This window comes from Fundulus heteroclitus, chromosome 12 (assembly GCF_011125445.2).
Source record: "Fundulus heteroclitus isolate FHET01 chromosome 12, MU-UCD_Fhet_4.1, whole genome shotgun sequence".
Taxonomy (NCBI): domain Eukaryota; kingdom Metazoa; phylum Chordata; class Actinopteri; order Cyprinodontiformes; family Fundulidae; genus Fundulus; species Fundulus heteroclitus.
The window spans coordinates 38310853-38333510 of NC_046372.1; the positions used below are offsets into that span (position 1 = coordinate 38310853).

The 22658-nt window shown below is 38.5% G+C and overlaps 1 protein-coding gene across 3 annotated transcripts in view; it reads left to right on the plus strand.

The window, feature by feature from the left end:
* The window catches only part of LOC105915383 (leucine-rich repeat transmembrane neuronal protein 4), a 95736-nt gene extending 74489 nt beyond the window's left edge, over nt 1-21247 (plus strand). For 2 of the 3 annotated variants that reach the window (XM_021308929.2, XM_012849474.3), the window contains exon 3: nt 19857-21247. In XM_021308929.2, the coding sequence (XP_021164604.1) occupies nt 19857-20075 (219 nt within the window). In that variant the 3' untranslated portion in view covers nt 20076-21247. The remainder of the gene's footprint in view (nt 1-19856) is intronic. The other variant, XM_012849475.3, reaches the window with a different exon arrangement.
* Nucleotides 21248-22658: the final 1411 nt, after the last annotated feature.

Below are 22658 nucleotides of genomic sequence, written 5' to 3' on the forward strand. Positions count from 1 at the left end.
AAATATTCCATAGTAAAGAAATAATAATATTCATAATCTTAATAATAATAATGGTAAAAAGATGTTCCAAAAACTAGAATAATCTTATAATGATATGTAGAGGGAGAACGCATAGATGTGTTTAATCAGTTAGATCAATGTTGATGAATTTAAATGTATTATTTTGGGCAACCACTGCTACAGTAATTAGACCCCAATAGAACACATCTTACAGAATGAAAAACTCATTTATTTGTGTGCCGCCTGTCAGCGTTGCATTAATTAACAAAAACCTTATGTATAAAATGTAAAGGGTATCCCACTGTGTCTAACATGCAGTTTCCAAGTAAACACCCCTGACCTTATGAGCAACATTTTTTTTTTTCGTTTTCCTGGAACAGAAGTTTTTAATGGCTGTGTTTGACAAGCGGCAGCAGCACATACTGTGTGAGGGGTTATGTGTGCTCTTAGGAAAAAGGTGTGTGGGAGTGTAAAGGGGAGAGAAAAACAGTTGATGAGAGAGAATGAACCAAACAATGAATTGCAAGTCTATGCTGAGTGTAACATCTATATTTCCTGGCCTGCGTACTCAGGTTACCTGTATCTGCACAGATCAGAAAAGACCACGCAGTGACTCATAGACTGTCCATCTAGTAAATAACAGCAAATCCTAGCTTGCATTGCCAACATTGATGAGCAGAAAATGGGATGAACAGCATTAGGAGGAGATAAATCCGCACATCTGAAGGATTATGGTTATTTTGACGAATCTGAAATGCTTTTCACATAGAAATGTAATTACAATGTGAATATTAAAGTCAGCAAAAGATGATCTTTCTAAAATTTTAGCACTCACTCTATTAATTCATACAACTTTCAGTAGCATCTCAGATGGATGTCAGTTTTTATTTTCCATTTTATTATTTTCCCCGAAACCCCGAAGGAGATGGAAACATCCTGCCGTCTTGTGTGAATCATGCTGTGTAAGTTATTGAATATCATCTTCAGAAAGGATTGTCTCTTTGCCCATTCACTTTGCTAGATTATGTTTATTATTTTATCTTGGTGCATGTAATTATTGATTAGATTGTCCATCTGGTTGTTTATTTTGGCATTAGGCAAGTACCTAGGAAGAAAATAGGATACATAAATTATGTGACCACCTGGCCGGGAAATATGAAGGCTGCTGTATAAAAAGGTGATGAAGAAAGGGAAGAATAGGTGAATTAGGTCTTTTTGAAGGATCTCACATTGCACTCAAACTCATGCAGGTCACTTAAAGCTGGGTCGGCGATTTTTCCAGAAGTTTCCCCAAGTCCATTTTTGTATAACTAAGACCATCTTACCTTGCTCTTCCACTCTTCAGGGGGAACGTGTGAAAAAAATCTCCCAAATCCACTCTGATCTTATTTCTTTCTGCTGAGTCCTTCCTCTTCTTCTCGTAAACTTTGCTTCTTGCAACTCTCAGCCAGGTTCATAGTATAATATGAGAGCAGCAGAGCTACAATGAACAGCTAACACCAAAGCTAACTGGATACATAAACACTAAAAGTGTGCATGCACAACCAGCAAGCAGAAACTAACAAGGAACGTGCACGCACACTGGCCTTACATGAGTGCGTCAAAATAATTGGCATGTGTGACAACCAATAGATAAGAACTTGTGTTTCTGACCAGGATTACTATAGCTTTAAGTACTTTTCTTGTTGTTGATATAATGCATACTCAACATACCTTTGATACTGTGAAGTCTTAAGTTATCCCTTATTTTATACATTTTTGCTTTCAGGGAGAAAGACTTCTTTTTAATCTTTGTGGTCTTTGTCAATAGTTCTCCAGATATTCTGAAGTTTATTTCCAGACTTTGGCTGTCTTGAAAGTAGAGATCCGCCAAGAAATTGGCTGGTGACAAGAATCAGATGTTTGTTTGTTTGTTATTTTATCTCGGTGAGTCTTGATCTGGTCATCTGGAAATTCAAAAATCCAACATTACAGAGTGGTTGCTGTTACTGTGGGAAGAGGACTCAAACTTGGCTATTTTCTCTCCCAATTAAGTATTACATCAGTGGTGTAATAAGTTACAAAACTACAATTTGTGTACAGTGTACAGCTTGAATAACTCGAACTTTACTGTCTCCTCAAAATAACACATCACAAAGCAATTTATATCTTAACCACTTGTAACAAAAGTGAGTACAATGAGTACAAGTGAAAATGTCCAAATTACTCCTGCAAAGCCATTTCCCTCTCCAGTATCATGTAACTGGTTAATGTTACAAGGCCTGAGGTGAGAATGGGGAGCAGCTGTGTTAAATTTGGTGTCATTGCTCTGACCCTCTCATTGTAGGTAAGCATGTATCCAGACCTAAACCCTATTGAGCATCTGATGGGCGTCCTAAAATAAAAGGTGGAGGAGGTCAAGGTTTCTAACATTGACCAGCTCAGTGATGTTGTCATGGAGGAGTATAAAAGGACTGTGGTGGGAAACTGTGAAGCTCTAGTAAACTCCAGGCCCAAGAGACTTAAGAAAGTGTTGGAAAATAATAGTGGCCAGAAACAATTTGGACGTTTGTGGTTAAGGGTGCACACTCTTTTGTTGCAAGTAGTTTAGACACTAATGTCTGTGTACCAAGAGACTCTTTTGTTGCAAAAGAGTCTCTTGGTACACAGACATTAATGTCTGTGTACAGAGTTTATTTGAAGAGACAACAAATTCATACAATTATACAAGCTGTACACTGACTACTTTATCTTGTATTAAAGTGTCATGTCTTCAGTGCTGCCACATGAAAAGGAATATTAAAATATTTACAAAAACGCGAGGAATGTAGTTCCTTTGTGAGATACTCTTGAGGATGGAAGAGACTTATGACTCTGACAATCAGTTAAGCATAAAAGCATTTATACAAATTCCTAGTGTAATGGGGGTACAATAAAAACAGCATCAACAGTCAATGTATTGCTTTCATCTATTTTTAACTAATGTTTTCATCTTTTCTAATGTTCATAGCTTATACAGGCCTTACTGCCTTGGTATTTATTTTAATTACTGAAACAGATCCCAAGAGCTCGACCTTGTTGATCTAATTCTGCTTCTAATATAATGAATGAATGAATGACTTAATTAATATATAAGAAATTAACAATTAATGAGCTAATTCTGGTTTTATTGGTTTGTCCAATATAAAAACATAACAGCATTTTATTTACACACTAATGCACAAGATTATCAGTATCCTAGGCAGAATAGATTTTAAATAATTTTTATTCAACCTACAGGTTTGGTTCAGATAGCAAATGAGACAAACATCTCTAGAAGATAATCTAAGAATGCAAAAGGAGAGTACATTTAAAAGTTTTTTTTCTTTTTACAATTGAAATAAAATGCCATGGCAAAAATTATTCTTACCCTTTTAAGAAACAAACCCTTCTTAAAACTGCTGACCATCTATGGATATGTTTTTGTATTTGAACAATTTATTCTTGGTGATGAACTGCGAGTCTTTGTGGCTGGGGGGCACCTTTGCCATCACCTTAATCTTTAGCCTCCTCCACAGATTTTCTATCAAGTTCTAGTGAGGAATGTGTTCACTCCAAAAGGTTAAAATGAAACTTTTATTTGAAACATGTTGGATCAATTAAAGGATTACTTTAAACCAGAATCTTCCTGGTGTAGCAAGAATTTTGGACGTAAATTAATTAAATAAAGCCCCAGTGGAGAGAGAGAGACACAACAAATAAGCCGTCTCTGCTAGGACGACAGAGTAGGCGCTTCTCTACACTGCCCTGTTTCTAACATAACAGCAAAAATAAACCTCACTGTTATGTTGAATTAACTTACCTGTCCGGCAGAAAGCTGCAACCTAGTTTTAAATCCCCATTCCCTCATGAATTATTTCCTCCTGGTAATAATAGTAGCGATGATATAGACTTTCGTTTTCTCCTAGTTATTACTTCTTTTTCTTTTCTTGGTTACTTTCTCTTACCTCTTGCTGGGCAAAGAGCATGGATGGTCCTCCATTTCAACAGAAAATGGCTAATAGAATGATCTACTCTTTGCTAGTTTTCTATTCCTCCTCAACCGACAGCACGTCTTCATATAGAAGACAGATGGCGAAGAAAATGGCGCCTCCCAGTGGGTGCACCAACACTAAGTGTGTAATATCACTCCGCCCCTTGACGTACACAGCTCTCTCCTGAAAGAGAGAGCCATCCGTTTCTGTCGGGAGGACAGAGTAGTTACATAATGCGGGCGTCGGCTGCTCAAAGGCTCCCACATACTCGGGCTTACTGTGCACATACTGTGAGCTTGACCCTTCCTAGTCAAGCGTACTATTGCCTATATTTCTTAGCTAGCTGATCACCTAGAGACGTTTCTTTTCTAGCAGGCTCCCACCTGTCAGTGAGAACAGAGAAGGACTGTGATGCCGCGCGTCCTTGCGACCGCCTTCTTGGAGCAGCTCAGTGTATCAAGCTCGGTGTCACATTTAAAACAGTTTGATGTAAAGACTTTTTACCACCGAGCAGTTTATTGTGTGACACCATGTATGCGGTCGTAAAAATTTAGCTCTGCACGTACCAGTATGCGCGATGTCCACGCGGAGTCTGCCTTGAGTTAGGCTCGAGTATGCGTGAACCTCCGCGGAGTGGAGGACACCAGAGTATGTGGGGGCCATTACATGAATGCACTTCTAATTTTGACATTACAGTCAGCCAGTCTTGTATGACAGCTCAGGGGTCTGATCAGGTAGTGACACAGTGCACCGTAATGCTCTGAATGTCCAATGAGCGGAGTGGCTTCATTGCTTACCAAAGTTGTAGTTACACAATTGAACAAATTTTTGAGCACATGGTACAACATAAAATCGGTCAGTAAGCACAAGTACAGTAATCATATACTGTATAAGGCGTACCATGAATTTTTGATAAAATTTAAGGATTTTAAGTGTGGCTTATAGTCTGCCAAATATGGTACTTTATTTTTTTCTAATTAAAAGCCTAATTAGTTACACACTTCTCACTTTAAGAACAAATCAGAATTGGCTAAATTTGTATCATTAGGCCAAATTTATATATAAATACTTATATATAAATAATCCTCAAAATTCTCTTTTGGCATCTCTACTTTTGGGTCATGAAAATACTTTATAAAATAATTGGTGGACCATTTTTAAATATATATATTTTTCATGTTATTATTCATATTTTACTGGTTAGGTTAACAAAAATTTTGTTGGCTGGGTTGAGTCTACATTTGAAGGCCTTTTGGAAAGAATTAATTTTAGGTTGAATCTTCCTGTACATACTTGTTACAAGCTACCACAGAAACACATTGTGATTGCAAAGATGTGAATAACAAAAACCTTAAACCTTTTTCACAATCCTGGACAAATACACACTACCTGTGGTATCACAAGTCAGTCCCATTAACCTTCAATTGATGTCTTGTTAGGAGGTAAGCTAGGGTGTTTAAAAAGGATACAATGTGCATTTAGCTGACAGGCTCAATTCAACTCCACCAGGAAAATATTCTTCTCTTTGCCTTACCTGGAATATGTTATACTTGCTTCCAGTGCAGATTGGTAAAGTTTGTAAAAAAAACAAAACAACAACAACATTCTTGATTAAGTTAAAGATGCAAAATATGTGCTTAGAGTTGAAAGTATAGGTGGCACGTATGACTCTGAATAACCCTTTTAAGTTGGTGCATTTTAAAATAAAATGTATTAATATTATTATTATTGTTGTTTTTGCTGTTATATTATTATTATTATTATTATTATTATTATTATTATTATTATTATTATTATTATTATTACTATTATGATTTTCACATATACAGATAAGCTAACCTGACGAGCCAGATGAATTTCGTTCCGCTTAGCTCCGCCTAGCTTCACTCACATCCATCTGGGACATCTTTCATAGAGAGTGATTTCTTCAACCAATTTTATTGTCTAGCCAATCAGGACGCAGGGCTCGAGTTTCATAGATGTGACGTAGTGGAGAAGCTACTGTGAGACTGTTTTGATTCAGACAACAATGGCGGCTCGCATCGAGAAAGCAAGCGTTAACATTGATGCTGCTATTTCTTCCGTGTTGTCCAATCTACCTAATATTGTTTCATTAAAAGAATATCAGAGAACGGCTCTGAAGGCTTTTGTTGGCTGTTCTGTTTTGTTTTTTCCTGCGTCGCTCTCATCAGCGTCACGGGTTGGCTTCGGTGTGAGTGGTTGAAATAGCACGTCGATAAAGATGACAGACAAGTGGCTTATCCAATCATATGCAAGGATTTTTGATAAGGCCCAGCCCTCTGAAACGCCATTCCTATGGATCTGTTCCAGATGGATGAGTGGAGCTAGGCGGAGCGAAATTCATTTGGCTAGGGTCAGGTTACAGATAAGCACAAAGTGAAGAAAAAAATCGATACTCTGAGTCTGCACATGCATTACGGGTATGTGCACTCTGCTGATACCCACATAACAAACATTAACTCAGAGAGAAATAGACCAGAATCGTCTGATAGTTTTGTTAGAAACGTAGAGGAGGAGTAACCAAAGGGTCACAAACTTTTCTTGGAGTTCTTTTGTACACTAGTCAATCTTGGCTATAAAAGGTTCACATTTAGACTTTTTATTGTGTTAGATGTTGAAAAATAATTCACTTGAAAACCAAATAGTCTAGACATCAGTGCACCATTCAAGCATTGTTTAGATGTATTGTCAACAAGCTCACTGGAAAAGTCTAGGCACTTATAGAGTAATGGATATAATTTAAGCTTCCAGAATGATCAAGTAAAAGTGTATTTTCAAAATGATAGGGGTACATGTCACTTTGCAAAAGAAGCACATTAAAGTTGCAGTAGGAGTGACTAAAAAGAAGAAATAAATCCAAGATTGTGAAAAGTTTCCTCTCAGTTTTCTTGATGTCTGTTAGAGATGCTAGGACTAACCTTCTGATCTGCATTTTCAGTCTATTCCTCCCACAAGCTAAGAGATTTAGAGAGTGGTATGAGGCAGACCAGAAAGAGAAATAGTGACTCATAGATGTTTGTCATAAATTGTTTAATCAATATTCAGTTGCACCTGGCATTACCGCTTCTATCACCAAAGTATTTTGTGTTTTTGATATCAGCTGCATTTAAAACCTGAAGAGATTTCTATAAAGCCCTGTGTAGATTGTAGATGGCCATTTTGGACTAGAAATGAATATATCTAAAAAAAAAAAATTGATTTAAGACACTACCGGCAAGTGTTTAGGAAGACGTTTTCCTGTTTATAGACCACAGAGTCTGCTCTGATTAACTACTTTATTTAATTTAGAGTGTGCTCTCGTTTAAATAGAAATTAATTAACTTTCTGAGGTGAACAATGGAAAAGATGCTTGGTAGTCTTAGTTTTTTATATGATTTTGATGAATGAGTTAACTTTCAAATATCATGAATATAATGTCTCTGTCTTCCAAATTGATATCAAGTGATAAAACACACGTGTTTTCTCTACAGCATATCTTACCTTACTTAATTAATGTCCACTTGTTATCAGCTTCATGTCTGTGTCACGCACCCAGAAATCATTTTTCAATCTATCTGTTCCGAACAACAATCAGAGAGAGGGGTTATGTAGCTCTTACATTGCCATTTTGTATCCATGGGTGTGTTGCCTAGCAGACAGCCATGATAATAGAGGCTTGTCTGTGCTCCCTCGCCGCAACATTGACCACTGAGTGAATTATCCAGCTGACAGAGAGCAGCAGCACAGCTCAGGCGGAGGATGTTGTTAATATGCCAATGAGAGCTCACATCTTCTGTGCAAGTCTGAGGCATGCTGGCTTGATGCAGCTGCCTTTCACCTAATTGGGAATCGTTTAGTGGCAGCTTGACCGACATTCACAACATTGCGACAGGGGACCACCTATGTGAACGCTTTCATTAGCGATCGAAAGCTAACAGCGAGAAAATTAAAATTAATTGCTGTGTGCTGTGCCACAGTAGCGTACACCATTGTCTTTTCCACTGCTGCCGAAAAAGTACTTTGGATGTCTTCAAAAACCTTATCTAAGTCCTACTGTTTCTCTTGTAAAACACACATCTGAAATTAAGCAACACTTATTTTCCTTTAAAAGATAAATGTAGCCTAAAATATCGGTGTTGAACCCTAGTTATTAATTAATTTAGCAAGCTGACAGGAATTGAGATGCAATAACAATTGAATTCAGATTAATTTTATCTTATCTAAGGGAAATCAAATGTTATTTCAAAGCACATAACAAACAGTTCACATACACATCAAATCAGTACAATTCATTCAATAATTAATTAAATTCAGCTAGAGGGTCTTAAAATAGTCAGAAAAAACAGAGTAATGAAGAAGTATAGTAATTTGTGCACACTCTTTGCCATCTGTTGGTACAATAGATGAAGAGTATAATGACAAGAGTGAGTAGGTTTGTGAAAATTTTGAGTAAAGCCACTTGAGCGTATTGTCATTTTAAAAATCTAAATTTTTGTCCAGCATCTGTCAGTATTGAACATTAAATCAGATAACAAATCACAATTGATTAAAATTTCTGATTAAGGTGCCTGATGTACTATATCAAAAAGAGCTTTTATGCTTTGGAATTTAAATTGGAAAATTTTTGCATATTAAATATTCAAAAGAACTGGGACTAATAATTTGCCCAGAACGAGTTAAGAAATCAGACTGATGCAATTCCATAGCTACTAGTTTGAAGAATATTAAAAATAAAAGGTGGAAATTACTTTGTACTGACATGCCTAACAGCTACAATCAAGTTAGCTGCAAATGAGATGGTTTACTAAAGTAGTTTAGTACCCTACAATCCGGAGCTTAAAATAACATGAAAAGGAGATTAAATGAAATTTATTTTTAATATGAATACATTTTCTTCAGTTTAAGTTCCTCAACCTGTTGGATAGTTTATTTGCACTTCAGAGTAATGTAGTTATCCTGATAAACAATGAGCTATTTTATATGAGAGAATGGTGAGAAAGGGAATACAAAAATAGTGTGGAGTTGTTATTACAAGCGGTAAAAACATAATATCCAAATTCAACAATCCAGTATCAGAAGGTGCAGCATCAACGAGTAGCAGGTTTATTCAGGACTTGCTGTGTATTTTTCTCTCTTAAAATTCACTTCAGTGAAAATAGGTCAAGCTAACAGTTAACAGAGCGAAGACAAGATCAGGCTGATGCCAGATGCCTACTCTTTCACTTTGGATGGCATCCAGTGACTCACTGAACAACAACTGACACCTATCAGGAGGAAACAAGACTATTCTCAAACAGCTTTAGTAATCAACATATTTAAATTTGTTTTATATTTATCCATTCTTGTATTTTAAATCCAGTCTGGAGAAGATTTCCTGATCCACTAAAGCAGTGGAAAGGTGATGACTGTACTACCTGCAGTATCCAACTTCATGAAGCATCCAGTTCTGTGCAGATATGTTGGCAGATATCCAATTTGGGCTAGCCAGTGAGTCACCTCTTTAAGAGCTCCAAGCATAACAGCCAGCTTCTCCCCAATATTCCTGATTAAACTTGAACGCTCTCTCAGTTTTGTATGCCAAAAAGGCTTTTATTCCTCTCTTCTAAACTGAGACATGAAACTGATCCTGCTTGAGTTTACTGCTTCTGCACTGCAGACATGAGGCAGGGAGAACAGTTTAATAGTCACTCTGAATATTCTGTTTGAATTTAAAGAAATTGTTTTGACAACGTGAAGGAAGCATTTTAAATACGACAGGTTTTCATGCAGTAGTTCATCTGTATTGAGCTTTTATCACACTTATGGTGAAAGATAACAAAGTAATGGCTTTGACATTTCATTATTTAATCATCAGCGGAAGCTGATGCTCGCTGATTAGTAAGACTTTTTTTTTAACCAATTTAAACAAAATTCACTGTGACAGTTAAGTTAAGCCTTCTTGGTAGTCTAATATGAATTAGCGAGTAAAGATTTGTATTTGTAAAATAACCTTGTATAATTAAGATATGCACTTCCTTGCAAAAGTATTGATACCTCTTGAACTTTTTTACATTTAGTCACATTAGAACCACCAAGTTCGTTGTATTTCATTGGGATCTAATGTAATATACCAGCAGAAAAGTGGCATATCGCCTTAATTGATTTTTTTTTAGCTATGTGTCTCAATGAAATCATTTGCTACCAATTGCATCCAGACGTGACAAATTCAGTGTATGTTCCTTAATTTCAGTTTAAATATAATTTTTTAAAGGGTTAGGAGGTTAGAGAATAGTAATCAACAAGTTAATCAGAGAAGCAGGCAAGACGGCCATGGTGAATCTGAAGGAGCTGCAGAGATCATCAACTCAGGTGGAGGAATCTGTTGTTGGGAGAGCCTTTAGTCAGACACTAAACATATCTAATCTTTATGGGAGAGTGGCAAAAAGAGCCATTACTGAAAGAAATCCTCTGTTGTTGCCAGATGGATTGTTTTTAGCCTACATGAAAACACTACCCGTGGCAGAAAACCAACTGCACATCCTCAAGGAAGATTAATTGGAGCTAAATATTAACAGTCCTGGAAAAAAAAAACTTAATTGGGGAGTGAAAATACTTGTGCCTGGGGCATTCAACACATCACAGGTAGAATGACCCAGTCAAAGTCCAGACCTAAATCCACTTGAGAAACCATAACAAATCTTTGAAATGAATGTTAACAGGTGCTCTGGATCTTACTGAGCCTCAACTATTTTGCAAAGAATAATGGGCCAAACTTTTAGCCTCCATATATATAGAACTGTTACAACTGCTGTTGTAATGTGACAAAATGTAAAATATATTGCAAAGGGTTTAGGGGCTCAGTATGTAATATTACCTTTGGCACAGTAATAATGGGAGTCTAGCTAAAAGTTCTTTTACTTCACCGAATTTGCTTCTTTTTTGGTCACACTTACTGGTTCCAGTGTACTAGAACCATTATAGAGGCAAGCAGAAGTTACTTGGTCCTGGGCGACATAACACCCAGCGCACTGTGTTCTCATGCCCATTATTTCTGCAGGAGGGCGGTGTCCCATGGCAGTTTGTTGCTGTGTCGAACAAGGCTTAGTGACAGCTTAGTAACCTCCCTGCAATCTAAGCTTAATCTAGTTGAACTTTGACCACTCCGCATTTGTAGCAAACAGAGGCCTTCAGTTGAACATACAGTGGGGAGAAAGCTGCTCTACCTTGGCCTTGTAAATTCCCAGAACTTAAAATGTTGTCTTTATTCAATATGTCTCTTTAGATTGCATAAAATGCTCACCAATACAATACTTTTAGTTTAAACCATAGGTTTTACTAGCAGGTTATATGTTTTACGTTTTACTTCTTGATTTGATGATTCATTTATTGTGAAGAAACGTACAGTTTACATAAACTCTTCAGCAACACAAATCTTTGCTCATATTCATTTTAAGCTTTTGAAGATGTTGGGCATTTGTAGGGTAGCACTGCTGCGTTGCAGCAAAAAGGTCCTGAGTTAAAACCTTTCTGCACGTTCTCCCTGTGCATGCATGAGTTTTCTTTAGGTACTACAGCTTTCTCTCAAAGTCCAAAAAGGTTAGGTGAGGTTAAATGGTCTCTCTAAATGGCCATTAGGTGTGTGTGTGTGTGTGTGTGTGTGTGTGTGTGTGTGTGTGTGTGTGTGTGTGTGTGTGTGTGTGTGTGTGTGTGTGTGTGTGTTTAGACTATACCTCCTCTCTTGTCCAATAACTTCTGGAGATAGCGCCAATCTCCCTGCTACATGAAAAAGTTATGTAGACAATAGATGGATGATGCCTAATAACACAAATTACAACTTCACTGAGTTTCAAAAACACAAACTGGGTGCATAATTTCTTAAAGGTATTGTGAATTTTCTCAAAATTACATCCAGGCTCAAATGTATCTAAACACGTCATCCACTAAAATGTGATACATTTTGTTGCCATGAACAAGCTCCTGCATAATTCGGGTTGGATATTAGACAATTTTTCTTGCTAGGATCATTGGAGTTCCTTTATGTTTGTTGATTGGTTTTATGCAAAGTCCATCCATTTTCAACAGGGTTAGCATATATCTAAAACTGCACATATTGTCTGGCATGGTCAATGTAAATGTAAAATTTATTTATACAGCACATTTAAAGAGTAACTCACCCCAATGTAAAAACATAACCCCGCCCCCAGCCACGTTTTGAAAAAGGCCACCAAAGTGGGGGATAGGGGTGTCGGAGAGTGGTGGGGGTTAAGCGGGGCTATGGTCAGGATGAGGGAAAATGACATGTTGAAACACAAAGAGTGACCAGGGCAACACTGGTGGGTTCGCCACGGATTGGTCTTTTGAGATTTTTGAACGATTTCTTCCTCTCCTTGCTAAACGTGGTTGAACGAGGCTTTTTTTTAACCAGCAGGCCAGAGGTCAGAGATTCTGTCCTCCACTGCCTCGGCAGTGGAGGACAGAATGGGTCCAGTTGATGTTAGCTGCATCATTGTTAGCATGGGCTTATGTTCAAAGGTGTAACAAATGCTATTGATCAATGCTCCAAATGCTCGCGATTCCAACTCCTGACTCTGATCTGCCATGGAGGCGTGTATGACAGAGATGCTTTTGTACCAGAACGTGAGGGTAGGATGAACAGGCCACTGACATGCCATTTTCTCATTGATTGTAAATAGAAACAGATAAATAATTTCTATTTTATTATCTTTTGACAGATGTTTATTTAATTTCCTATCAAAAACAAATGTCTTGTCTGAAAATGATCTAATTCTGCCAGGGTTACAAATAACTTTGGTCTTAATTGTGCATACTGCAGAATGCACTTTATATATATGATTTAAAAACGTGTTCATTTGTTCTTTGACCGGATCCAGTTCTCGTTTTTAGAAATAACTGGAGTTAAAACATTTATCCTCCCCAGAATAAAGAATAGTTCAAATGCACCTTTGAAAAAAACAAACTAATATGACATTCGTGGATCCCTTTATCTGATGTCAAGTTCTTACCAGCACCAAGTGTACAAAAGCTTTAAAAGAAATGGTCGTTATGGAAACTTGGTGACCCCCATACACAATTATATGCTGCAGTTCTCTAAAACTGAGCTTTGGAGATTTTTTTTTAATTCCCTTTTTCTTCCTTCTCTCTGTGTGTGGCGGCAGGATAAACTTCGCATTCCACCTTTGTTTGTCAAAGTACCTTTTGTTTAAAACTCTTCATTTATTGCTCTGATGGTAGATGCTGGCAAGTTAAAACATCTCTACTTTACTTGAATGGATTTTTTATTTTGTCATTTTCTAATGGAGATGGCCCAACAGAAATGGGCCCCAGCTTCATGTCATTTGTGCCACAGAGAAACAGGAAGTTATGAAATACCATTAAAAGGTTCCTTAACACTTTGATTAACTTAAAGGTGCATAGCCATGTTATTTGACTTTTTAAAAAATCTATACGTCAGTAGCTCACTCAGGTTGCATACAACGTTTTATGAAAGATTATCATGTTCTGCTGGCATATTAGTTGTTGTTTTGGTGTTTTATGCTTTGTTTTTGCTTTGTTAGTAAGTAAAGCCTTTCGTGCTTATTTACGCTTTTAATGGAAGTATGTCTAGCGCATGCACAGCAGGGGTTAAAACAAGGAAGTCGCTAACATCTATTAGCATCTCCCTAGCCTCGTGAGACCATCCTGATCTCGCGAGCTTTCAAGGTTTCACTCGCAGATCAGTCTGGCTACTCTCCGTTAAAGAAAATTTGGAGCCGTTCACCAAACGAACGTCCAATCAGCGTTGGCTTTGAGGCGGGTTGAGGTGTGACGCAACGAGAAGCGCGTCAGTTCAGTCTAAAGAACATGGCGGCTTCAGCCGATGAAACTAGCGTTAGCGTGGCTATGGAGCAAGTTTTATCGGAATTACAGAGTATTTCTTTGCTGAGCTAACGAGCCTTTACTTGCAGCAGCAAGAGTAGCTTGGCTTGTGGTTGTGTTTTCGTCGTCGCTCTGTTACGAGCGATGACGAATCTGATTGGTTCATTTGGCCCGTCTATCACCAACATAGGCCAATCAGCTAACCAGTATTTTCGCCCCTTCCCAAAGTTACTTCAACGGAAGGTTTCCAGATGGATATGCGGAGCAAATCTATCTGGCAGAGTCAGGTAAGCATCTCCCAGCAAAGCCACGAAGAAAGGTCCAAGATCCAGTGAAAAAAAGCGCAGGAAAATAAATAAATATGACTCTGAGAGGGAAAAGATTGGAATGTCGCTGGGAATACAGTGTGACCATTGGTGTTCACTGAAGCGGACGCTAAACCTGCCGAGGCTCAGATGTGACCGCAGAGTTGACTGACATGAGCAAATGTTCTGATGTGAGGCTGTTAAAGCTGCTGTCGGTGTATTTAATTAATAATGGTTGGTCTGCAATCACGTTGAGCTGCCGCATTACTACGAGGCATTGCAGAGGGTCAGTCTGGGTCCGGCATTAATTACAAGTGATTTATAAATTAATCAAACCAGCATTATGATAGTTCTGCGACACTGTCGGTAGATGTCGCCACATCTGTTTATATTTGTTAATCGCGCCCGAGAGCGAATTATCTTTTGGCTCAAAAAGGACTATCAAAACCCTATCAAGATGGAGGCTTGGCGTATATAACCGTATTTTATCATGATCAAATGGTTTTTGGTCGTTTTTATAACCATATTACGTGGCTGTATACCTTTAAAAATGTAAATTATGAATTAGAAAATGGTTAAGTTACATTTATTCAAGATAAATGAAAAAGAAAAACAATGTTCCAGCACATTTTTTCTACAGTTTCAGTCCAAGGTTATGGCACAACAGTAATGTATGCATTGTAAGGTTTATTGCAGATCCTTGCCACAGGTAAAAATAGTCACACATGTGTCAATTTCCCCACTGCATTGCTAGGGTCTTTAGATGACAGTGCTGCTTAAACATACAGCACAGTGCAAATTATCAAGTAAAGGCCATTAGAACAACTCCTACCATAGGTGCGAAATCCAAGTTTCCACCTCATGTCACACCTAACTCCCTCAGCAACACTCTTTGTGAAAAAAACATTTTCAAATCAACAAATGGTTCTGTCTTCCTCTGCAGAATCACTCCCTTTAACAAACTCACGCAATGAATTATAAGGAGAGACTTTATGGAGCTGATCGGAAGCAAGTGAGAAGAGCTTAAATGTCTCTGTTTTTTGTTCTGCTTAACAACAGTTATGAGAGAAACTGCATATAATCCACCCGCACCTGTCAAAGGAAAAATACTGTGCAGTACCTTGCTACAAATTAAAGACCCCGTGAAACAGAAATTACAATTTATTTCATGGTAAGCAAGGGCTGAGGATGCACTTTATAGAAGCTGAAGTAGGTGACAGTTCAAGCCAGGAGCTGCAAAAAGTAGAAACTGACAAAAGTGGTTGAGGAGAAAGAGAGAGAAGGAGGGAGAGAAGGAGGGAGGGAAGGAGGTGGTGATGCAGAGCGATTGCTATTCACCAGATCTTGCAACTGAAAAATATGTTTTCTATGCCTTCAGCTTGTTTATCTTCATGCTTTCATCATTTTTAATTTAGCAGCGTGTGTCAAATAAATACAACATGTGCATTCATTTGTCTTTTTGTAGAAAGAAATGATAATTAAAAAAAGGTTTTGAGTTGAAATTCAAGATAGCAGACATAATCTTAAATGTTGATGTAGCTATTCAGGACCAAACATAATGATAAAAAATGAGAGGCAGCTCATGTCAAGCCTTTTTAAAAGGTTTGAATCAATCCCAAGGTAATGTGAAATATGCTTGAATATAAGGTCTGCACAGATTAACTGGCAAGCTCGAGCATTTTTACATGCTCTTGTTGGTGACGCACATCGACCGAAAATGCAGAGGTCTCTTTGTTTAAAAAAAAACCAACAACAATCTTTTTAACTGTCTGGGCTGCTCATATTGTTTAGTCTGAAGATCCATATAATAACACCTCTTCAACTCCCCAAGGATGCTTTTCTTATTACATTTAAAGATCCATGTTAGTTTATAAAACTTAGCACTGATGGGCAAACACATCCCCTTATTGCCTGGGTAACTTGCTTCAGTCTGTGGCACAATTAGAAACGTTAAACGGAGGAAGAAAATGTTGAGGAGGCAAAGGTTGCTAATGCGCTGCCGGCTACTGCTGCATGTATAGACAAAAAAGAGGCCTGGATCCAAATCAACTCTTCTGCTCACATGTTTGACTCCTTCTGTAGAAATAATTGGAGAAACAAGTCCTCAGTGTACCCTTTCCCCTGGCAATCTGCACAAAGAACTCCCAGATGCAGACCGTCCCTCCTTCAGCCAGCTCATTGTGCATTCTAAGGATTGTTGCTCATGAATTTTTATGAAGTCCTCTCAAGTAGTGTGCAAAGTTCAGCCGTTGAATTAGACAATGGTGTTTTCCACTAATCTTCTTATTAAAGAGGAGAATAAACTGAGGGACACCGCTACTGAAAGACTAGAATGTAACCTTTAAAATGAGGGGTTTTTAAATTCAGAGCTCTGAAAAGTGACAGGACTGTGAATTCTTGACAAACCGTCATAAAGCGCATTTCATATCAAATCAGTTTTTGCTAAAGCCTTCCTGATCCGATAGAATGAACAACTAGAACATTAGTTTATAATAGATGTTCTGTCCATAACTTATTGCTTTTACACACAACGACTCACAGTATATGACCGGTTTTATCCTAGCAGGAAATATGATCAGGACAAAAGGCTGGAGCTTAAAAAAACTACAACTTTTTTAAAAAGTGAATGAAAGATATTCTCCTTTGTAAGTTTTCATGATTTAATGAAAGGACCAACATTTACTAAGTACCACAAGGGACAGTAAAGGAGCAATAAGGGACATTTTACCACTAGGTGGGCTGTTAAGCACTGTCTGTAGACCAAAACAAGATGTGCCACAAGCCACGCCTTTCTCTACCTCCGCTCCAGCTGCAATCCAGCCCCCTTTACCCCTGTCGTGAGAAGGGGACGACAGGTTCTTCACATCACAATTTTTTAGTTCTTTCTATTTAAAATAACAAAATTGCTTATTGCTCCTTAACAGCAATTTTGAACCACCTGTCACTGATTTGGGCTTTAAGTTAGACAGTGATTAGGCAAGGCAAGTTTATTTATAAAGCACTTTTCAGTAACAAGACGATTCAAAGTGTTGTACATAAACAAACAAAGATAAAACACAGGAAAGAAAAGTATTACAGAGACAGGTATTTTTAAAAGATTTGAATAAATCCCAAGGTCTTTTGAGATTGATTACGGAGGCAAGTACATTACATTGGAATGGTAGCAGCAGGTAAGATACAGTATAAGACAAGTTGGACCACAAACTTCCACATTAACATTTAAAGCCAACTCCAAAAAAAATAGGTTTTTAACATTTTAAAGGAACTCAGGGTTTCAGCACTTTTACACTTTTCTAAAATGCTGCTTCTCCGTGTTTGGTTCTGGTTCTAGGTATGCATAGTAGACTGGAGCCAGAAGATCTGAGTGGTCTGTAGGGTTGATACACTGATAACAAGTCTGTAATGTATTGAGATGCTAAGCCATTTAGGGATTTATAAACTAACAGAAGTATTTTAAAGTCTATTCTCTGAGATACAGGGAGCCAGTGTAAGGACTTTAGAACTGGGGTGATGTGCTCTACTTTCTTAGTCTTAGTGAGGACACGGGCAGCAGCGTTCTGGATCAGCTGCAGCTGTCTGATCCACTTTTTAGGCAGACCTGTGAAAACACCGTTGCAGTAATCAATCCTACTAAAAATAAACGCATGGATTAGTTTTTTTCAGATCCTGCTGAGACATTAGTCCTTTAAGCCTGGAAATGTTCTTCAGGTGATAGAAGGCCGACCTTGTAATTGTGTTTAGATGCTCTTGGAGTTTCAGGAGATTAGACGGTCACATCAGAGCAGTTGTTAGATCATATTTTTAGCACTTAAGGCCACTGGCAAAAAATAAATAAATTAAATTCAAGGAGTTGTCTTGAATTAAATATTTCAAGACAACTCCTTGAAACGTTGATCCATGCTTTTATATCATCCTGTCTGGATTGCTCTCTCGCCTGCAGCTGGTTCAAAACAGGTACTCCAAAAACAGAGCATATTACCCCTATTCTGGCCTCACTCCATTGGCTCCCTGTGTATTTTAGAGTTCTTTTTAAAATTTTAATTTTCCTTTTTAAGTGTTGAAATGACCTTGCCCTGCTGTACCTCTGAGCTTCTTCATCCCGACTCGCCCTCTCGGCCCCTTGGATCAGTTGAACTTCATCTCCTTGACGTACCGAAGTCTAAGAGGAAGCTCAGAGGAGGCAGGGCCTTTTCTATTGTTGGTACACAATTATGGAATAACCTGCCCCTGCACATAAGAGAGGCTCCTTCACTGCATACCTTTTAAACACAGCTTCAAACTTACTATTATTCTTTGGCTTTTACCACTAGTGAGACTTAGTTTTTGTTTTAACTTGGTCTTGTTGTGTCTTTTAAGTGTTTTTATGCATTATCCTTTATTCTTGTTTTTTAAATGGATGTGTTTTAGTTTGTAGCCATGTACGGCACTTTGTTTCAGCCGTTGGCTGTTTTCAAGCAGTTTATAAATAAAGATGGTATGATATGGAAAAGGGAAACGAAATCTGCAAACGTGGGTGAGATCTCAGATGAGAATGCGAGAAACTACTGTTGGTAAATGGAAATGAATGCTAAGCGTTTCTGCCGGAGACTCTCCAGAGTCTCGTAAAACTTTTGCGAGATCTTAAAAAGTCATTCAATGCAAGAAACGTTGCGAAACTTTGACAGAATCTCACGAACGATGTTCCTCCAAACATTTGCAAAATCTGGCAAAAAGCACCCGTTCTCACAAGACCTTGGGAAAGCATAAGAGCTGGAGAAAGCTTCCATTCATGGAGCTTAGTCATATTTGCTTTTTTAGGGGGAAAGTCACATATTTCTGGTGGAGATCCTTCACATGGTTTGCAACTTGAAGCTCTGGATGCAAAATTGTGCAGGATCTAGCAAAACTTTTCCAGAAGCTTAACAAGTAACCTGGGATATTGAAAATTGTTTGTGAAATCTCAAAGGAAAAAAAATGGAAATGGAAATGGAAATCTGGCAAAACTACTGAGGGATCTCCCAAAAGCCATTCGTGATCTCATAAGCATTTGTGGTATGCTTATGAGCATACCACAATAAGTCTTGTTCTCCTGACACAGTACACCGTATGTATTTATCCTTCTGTGTCTCCTGCTGGGTTCAGTAAAAATCCAATCTGAGAGGTTGAATGTTTTTGCATTTTGCTGCTTTGTTCATTCTGCAATGTACGGGTGCATCCATAGTTTGTGTGAACGCATTAATATGCATTAATCTATTAATATCTGTATTACACAAGCCATGATGCAGCTTTGTTCTCTTTAATTGACATCATTCGGACCACACTAGCATTTAAAATGAACACGGGGCTTTGAATCAGCGAAGTGCTTGTAATGTAATAAGCAGTCTCTCCTAAATGGAGCCTTGACTCCATTTAAAGGAGGGCAGAAAATATGTGTGCACTCTTGCTTAAGGCTTTCATCTTGCATATAAATCATTCCAGCTCAAAGTGGGTGTTTGAGCGGCACAGATTTCAGGTCTTGGGGCACAACGCTGCATCACCGGCCAAGTCTCCATTAATGACGGAGCTATGCCTTGACAGCATGATGTAAATTAAGCCAATTCTTAATATTCTGAGAGCTGATAAATGTTGGCATGGAGGCTTCTCAGGCTGTTTTTGGAAGCCTTATATGTGACGCTATGGGTTTTTTTCCCTATCCTTTCTATTTCCTGCTTTCTGTTCTGTCCAGATACCACGGCAGCTGAATCCCCTGGCTCTGTACAGGTGTGAGCAGTCAGTGCTGGATCAGTGCCATGCCCACCTGTCGCTGCACCACAACGTGGGCATGGAGCCCTCCACTCAGGGGCTGGGAGGTTCGGGACCAGCCTTGTACCACCCGGGCCTAATGGCTGCCCTCCCCTCCGAGCCTGTGCTGCCTTGCCCCCAGACTCACTCCCACCACCGGTGAGCTGTGTACACCGAGAGAGCCTCTGAACTCCTGTATTTGTGCAACACAGAGTCAGCGAACTGCTCAAAGGATATAAAAGGTTGTGTGGGAGGAAACTGGGACTGGTAACGAAGCAAAGGAGACAGCTAATCTACCGCAGAGCATCCAGGATCCAGGGTAATAAAAATAAAACTATTTTTTTCAGCAGGAATAAAGGGGTGCAGCAGTATCGATCGGCGAGAACCTGACCTACATAGCCCCACGTGTCCTCAATTAGCAAAGAAGGCTGATGGGTCACATGACTCCCCACGTCCTACGTCCCTGCCAGGAGTAATAAGGACAGCATTTTAATGATTTGGTAATCTTATTAAACACATTTCTTCGATTTCTCATAATCTGGCCAGCTTTCTGCTGTGCAAGTAAGCAAATGATTAATGTTATAAGCGAAGTTGGGTAGCAGAACAAATGAAACAGTGGCCAAGCTTCAAGGTTTTTCTGCTGCTTCTCCTGATCTAAAGCCTCTCTCCCTCTCTCCCTCTCTCTCTCTCTCTGACTGACAGCATTTTTTGTATTTTTTTTTTTTAATTTTAAAACAATGACATCAACAAAAACAAGTCTGAATATAGCAGACAGTAATTGCCATATAAAATGTACAGCCTCCATAGATTTGTTGGCACTAAGTCCAATTTTTATGGTGTCTTATGATGTGTGATGTTGATCCCATTCAGATTAGTTTATCACAGCGGAGAGAACCATCCACCAGGAAGCTGCACTGCGACACGTAGATATTTACTTTTCATCCCTCATTTAAATCACTCTTGTGGTTAATGGTTTTTGATTTCATGATGCATTATTAAACCAATTATCTGACTGTGCGCTCATAAAGCTACATGTGTGCTTTTTACAAGATGTTGCAATATAATATGTGGTAAATTAAGCTGTGGTAAATGATCGGTAACAGTGTCGTTCATCAAGATCAGTGGCTTCGACCCAAACAACTGTCTGCTGTATTTAGACAACTGCGGAGGTGGATGAAACAAAAGGAGCGCCGCGCTGGAGGCAAGACTGTTTAACTACAATATGTCTTGTTTTTGCATTAGTGACTGACCCCCAATGGTAACTCTTACTTGCTTTTCTTCTCCTCCTGTGACTGTGTGACCGTTTTCTGATGTAATAAAGTAAACTGGACTCTCTAGGCTTCAAGACTTTTATGTTGCTTCCAGAGAAAAAAATATTGTCTTACAATAACAAACACAGTTTGTGTTAATGCATCTTGTACTTTTTTCCCCATTTTTTTTTTCACGTTACAACCACACACACTGCTTTGTAGGATTTTATGATAGACCAACAGGACGTAGTGCATTATTATGACGTGGGAGGAAAACCAAAGATGGTTTCAACATTTTTTTTTAATTAAATTGTGACATGGCTTTGAATTCAGCCACATCAACACTCAGGTTTCCATCCATCTTCATATCCACTCTGACCATGTTCTCAGATCCCTGGTTAAGAATAGCATCCCCTCAGTATGATACGTCCACCACCATGCTGCACAGTGGCGGTGGTGTGTTCAGGGTAATGCACAGTGTTAGTCTTCAGCAACACACACCGTTTTACATGCAGGACAATGTTAGATTTGTCCCCTAAATGGCTAGTGGCGAACTTCAAACTGGATATCTCATAGCTTTCTCTAGACACTGTCTTAATTCTTGCCAATCATTTCCAAAGGTCAGATTTGCAGAGTGCATGACCCCTGGTTGTCCTGCCACTAAACCTGAGCTGTGGATCTCTTCAACAACTCCTGAGTTTTCCTCAAAACCCCTTACTGCTTTTCTGATTAATGCTCTCTTTGATTGGCCTCTTTTAATTTTTAGATAATGAGTTGAATAGTGCTTCATAAGATATTGGTATATGGTTTTACAGCATAGCTCTGCCTTAAAGTTAACCAGAGTTTAACCCTGTTGTGTCTTCCTTGCTCCTCATGATGATGTTTATTCAGCTAACCACTGAGGTCTTCACAGAACAGCTGCTTTTGTATAGAAGTTAAATTATGTACATCTAGGCTCTTTTTTACTACCTATCCAACTTCTAAAAGTAGTTGGTTGCACTGGATTTTATAATGGGGTATCAGAGTAAAGGAGGCTGTGTGCATATGGATGGCTTATTTTCTGAATTTTGGAGAAATGGTTTGGAAATAATTTTTTGATTTCCTTCTTCCTTCTAATTATGCAGTTCTTTGCATCAGCCTTAACATCCATATATAATACTGTCATGTTTGTGGTTTTAATGTGACAAAATGTGGAAAAGTTCAACGGGCATGAATATTCTTTCGAAGGCACTGTAGCAGCTCTGTTTTCTTTACACTTTCACAGCATTGTGCAAGGTAGAAATGTTGGAGGTTGGAAAGTTATACAGCAGGGATTTCTGTCATCCTACAGCTGACTGATAGCCAGGCTAGCGTATCATAAACAGGTACAGCAACCCTGTCAAAACTGACATTTAATCTTTCTATAAGTCCTGCAATACAGCAGAAAATGTTTGGGAGTTGGATTAAACTGGGTCTTCATCTGTTGTTGGATCTGTTTCCTCAGGTGAATTTGGGTT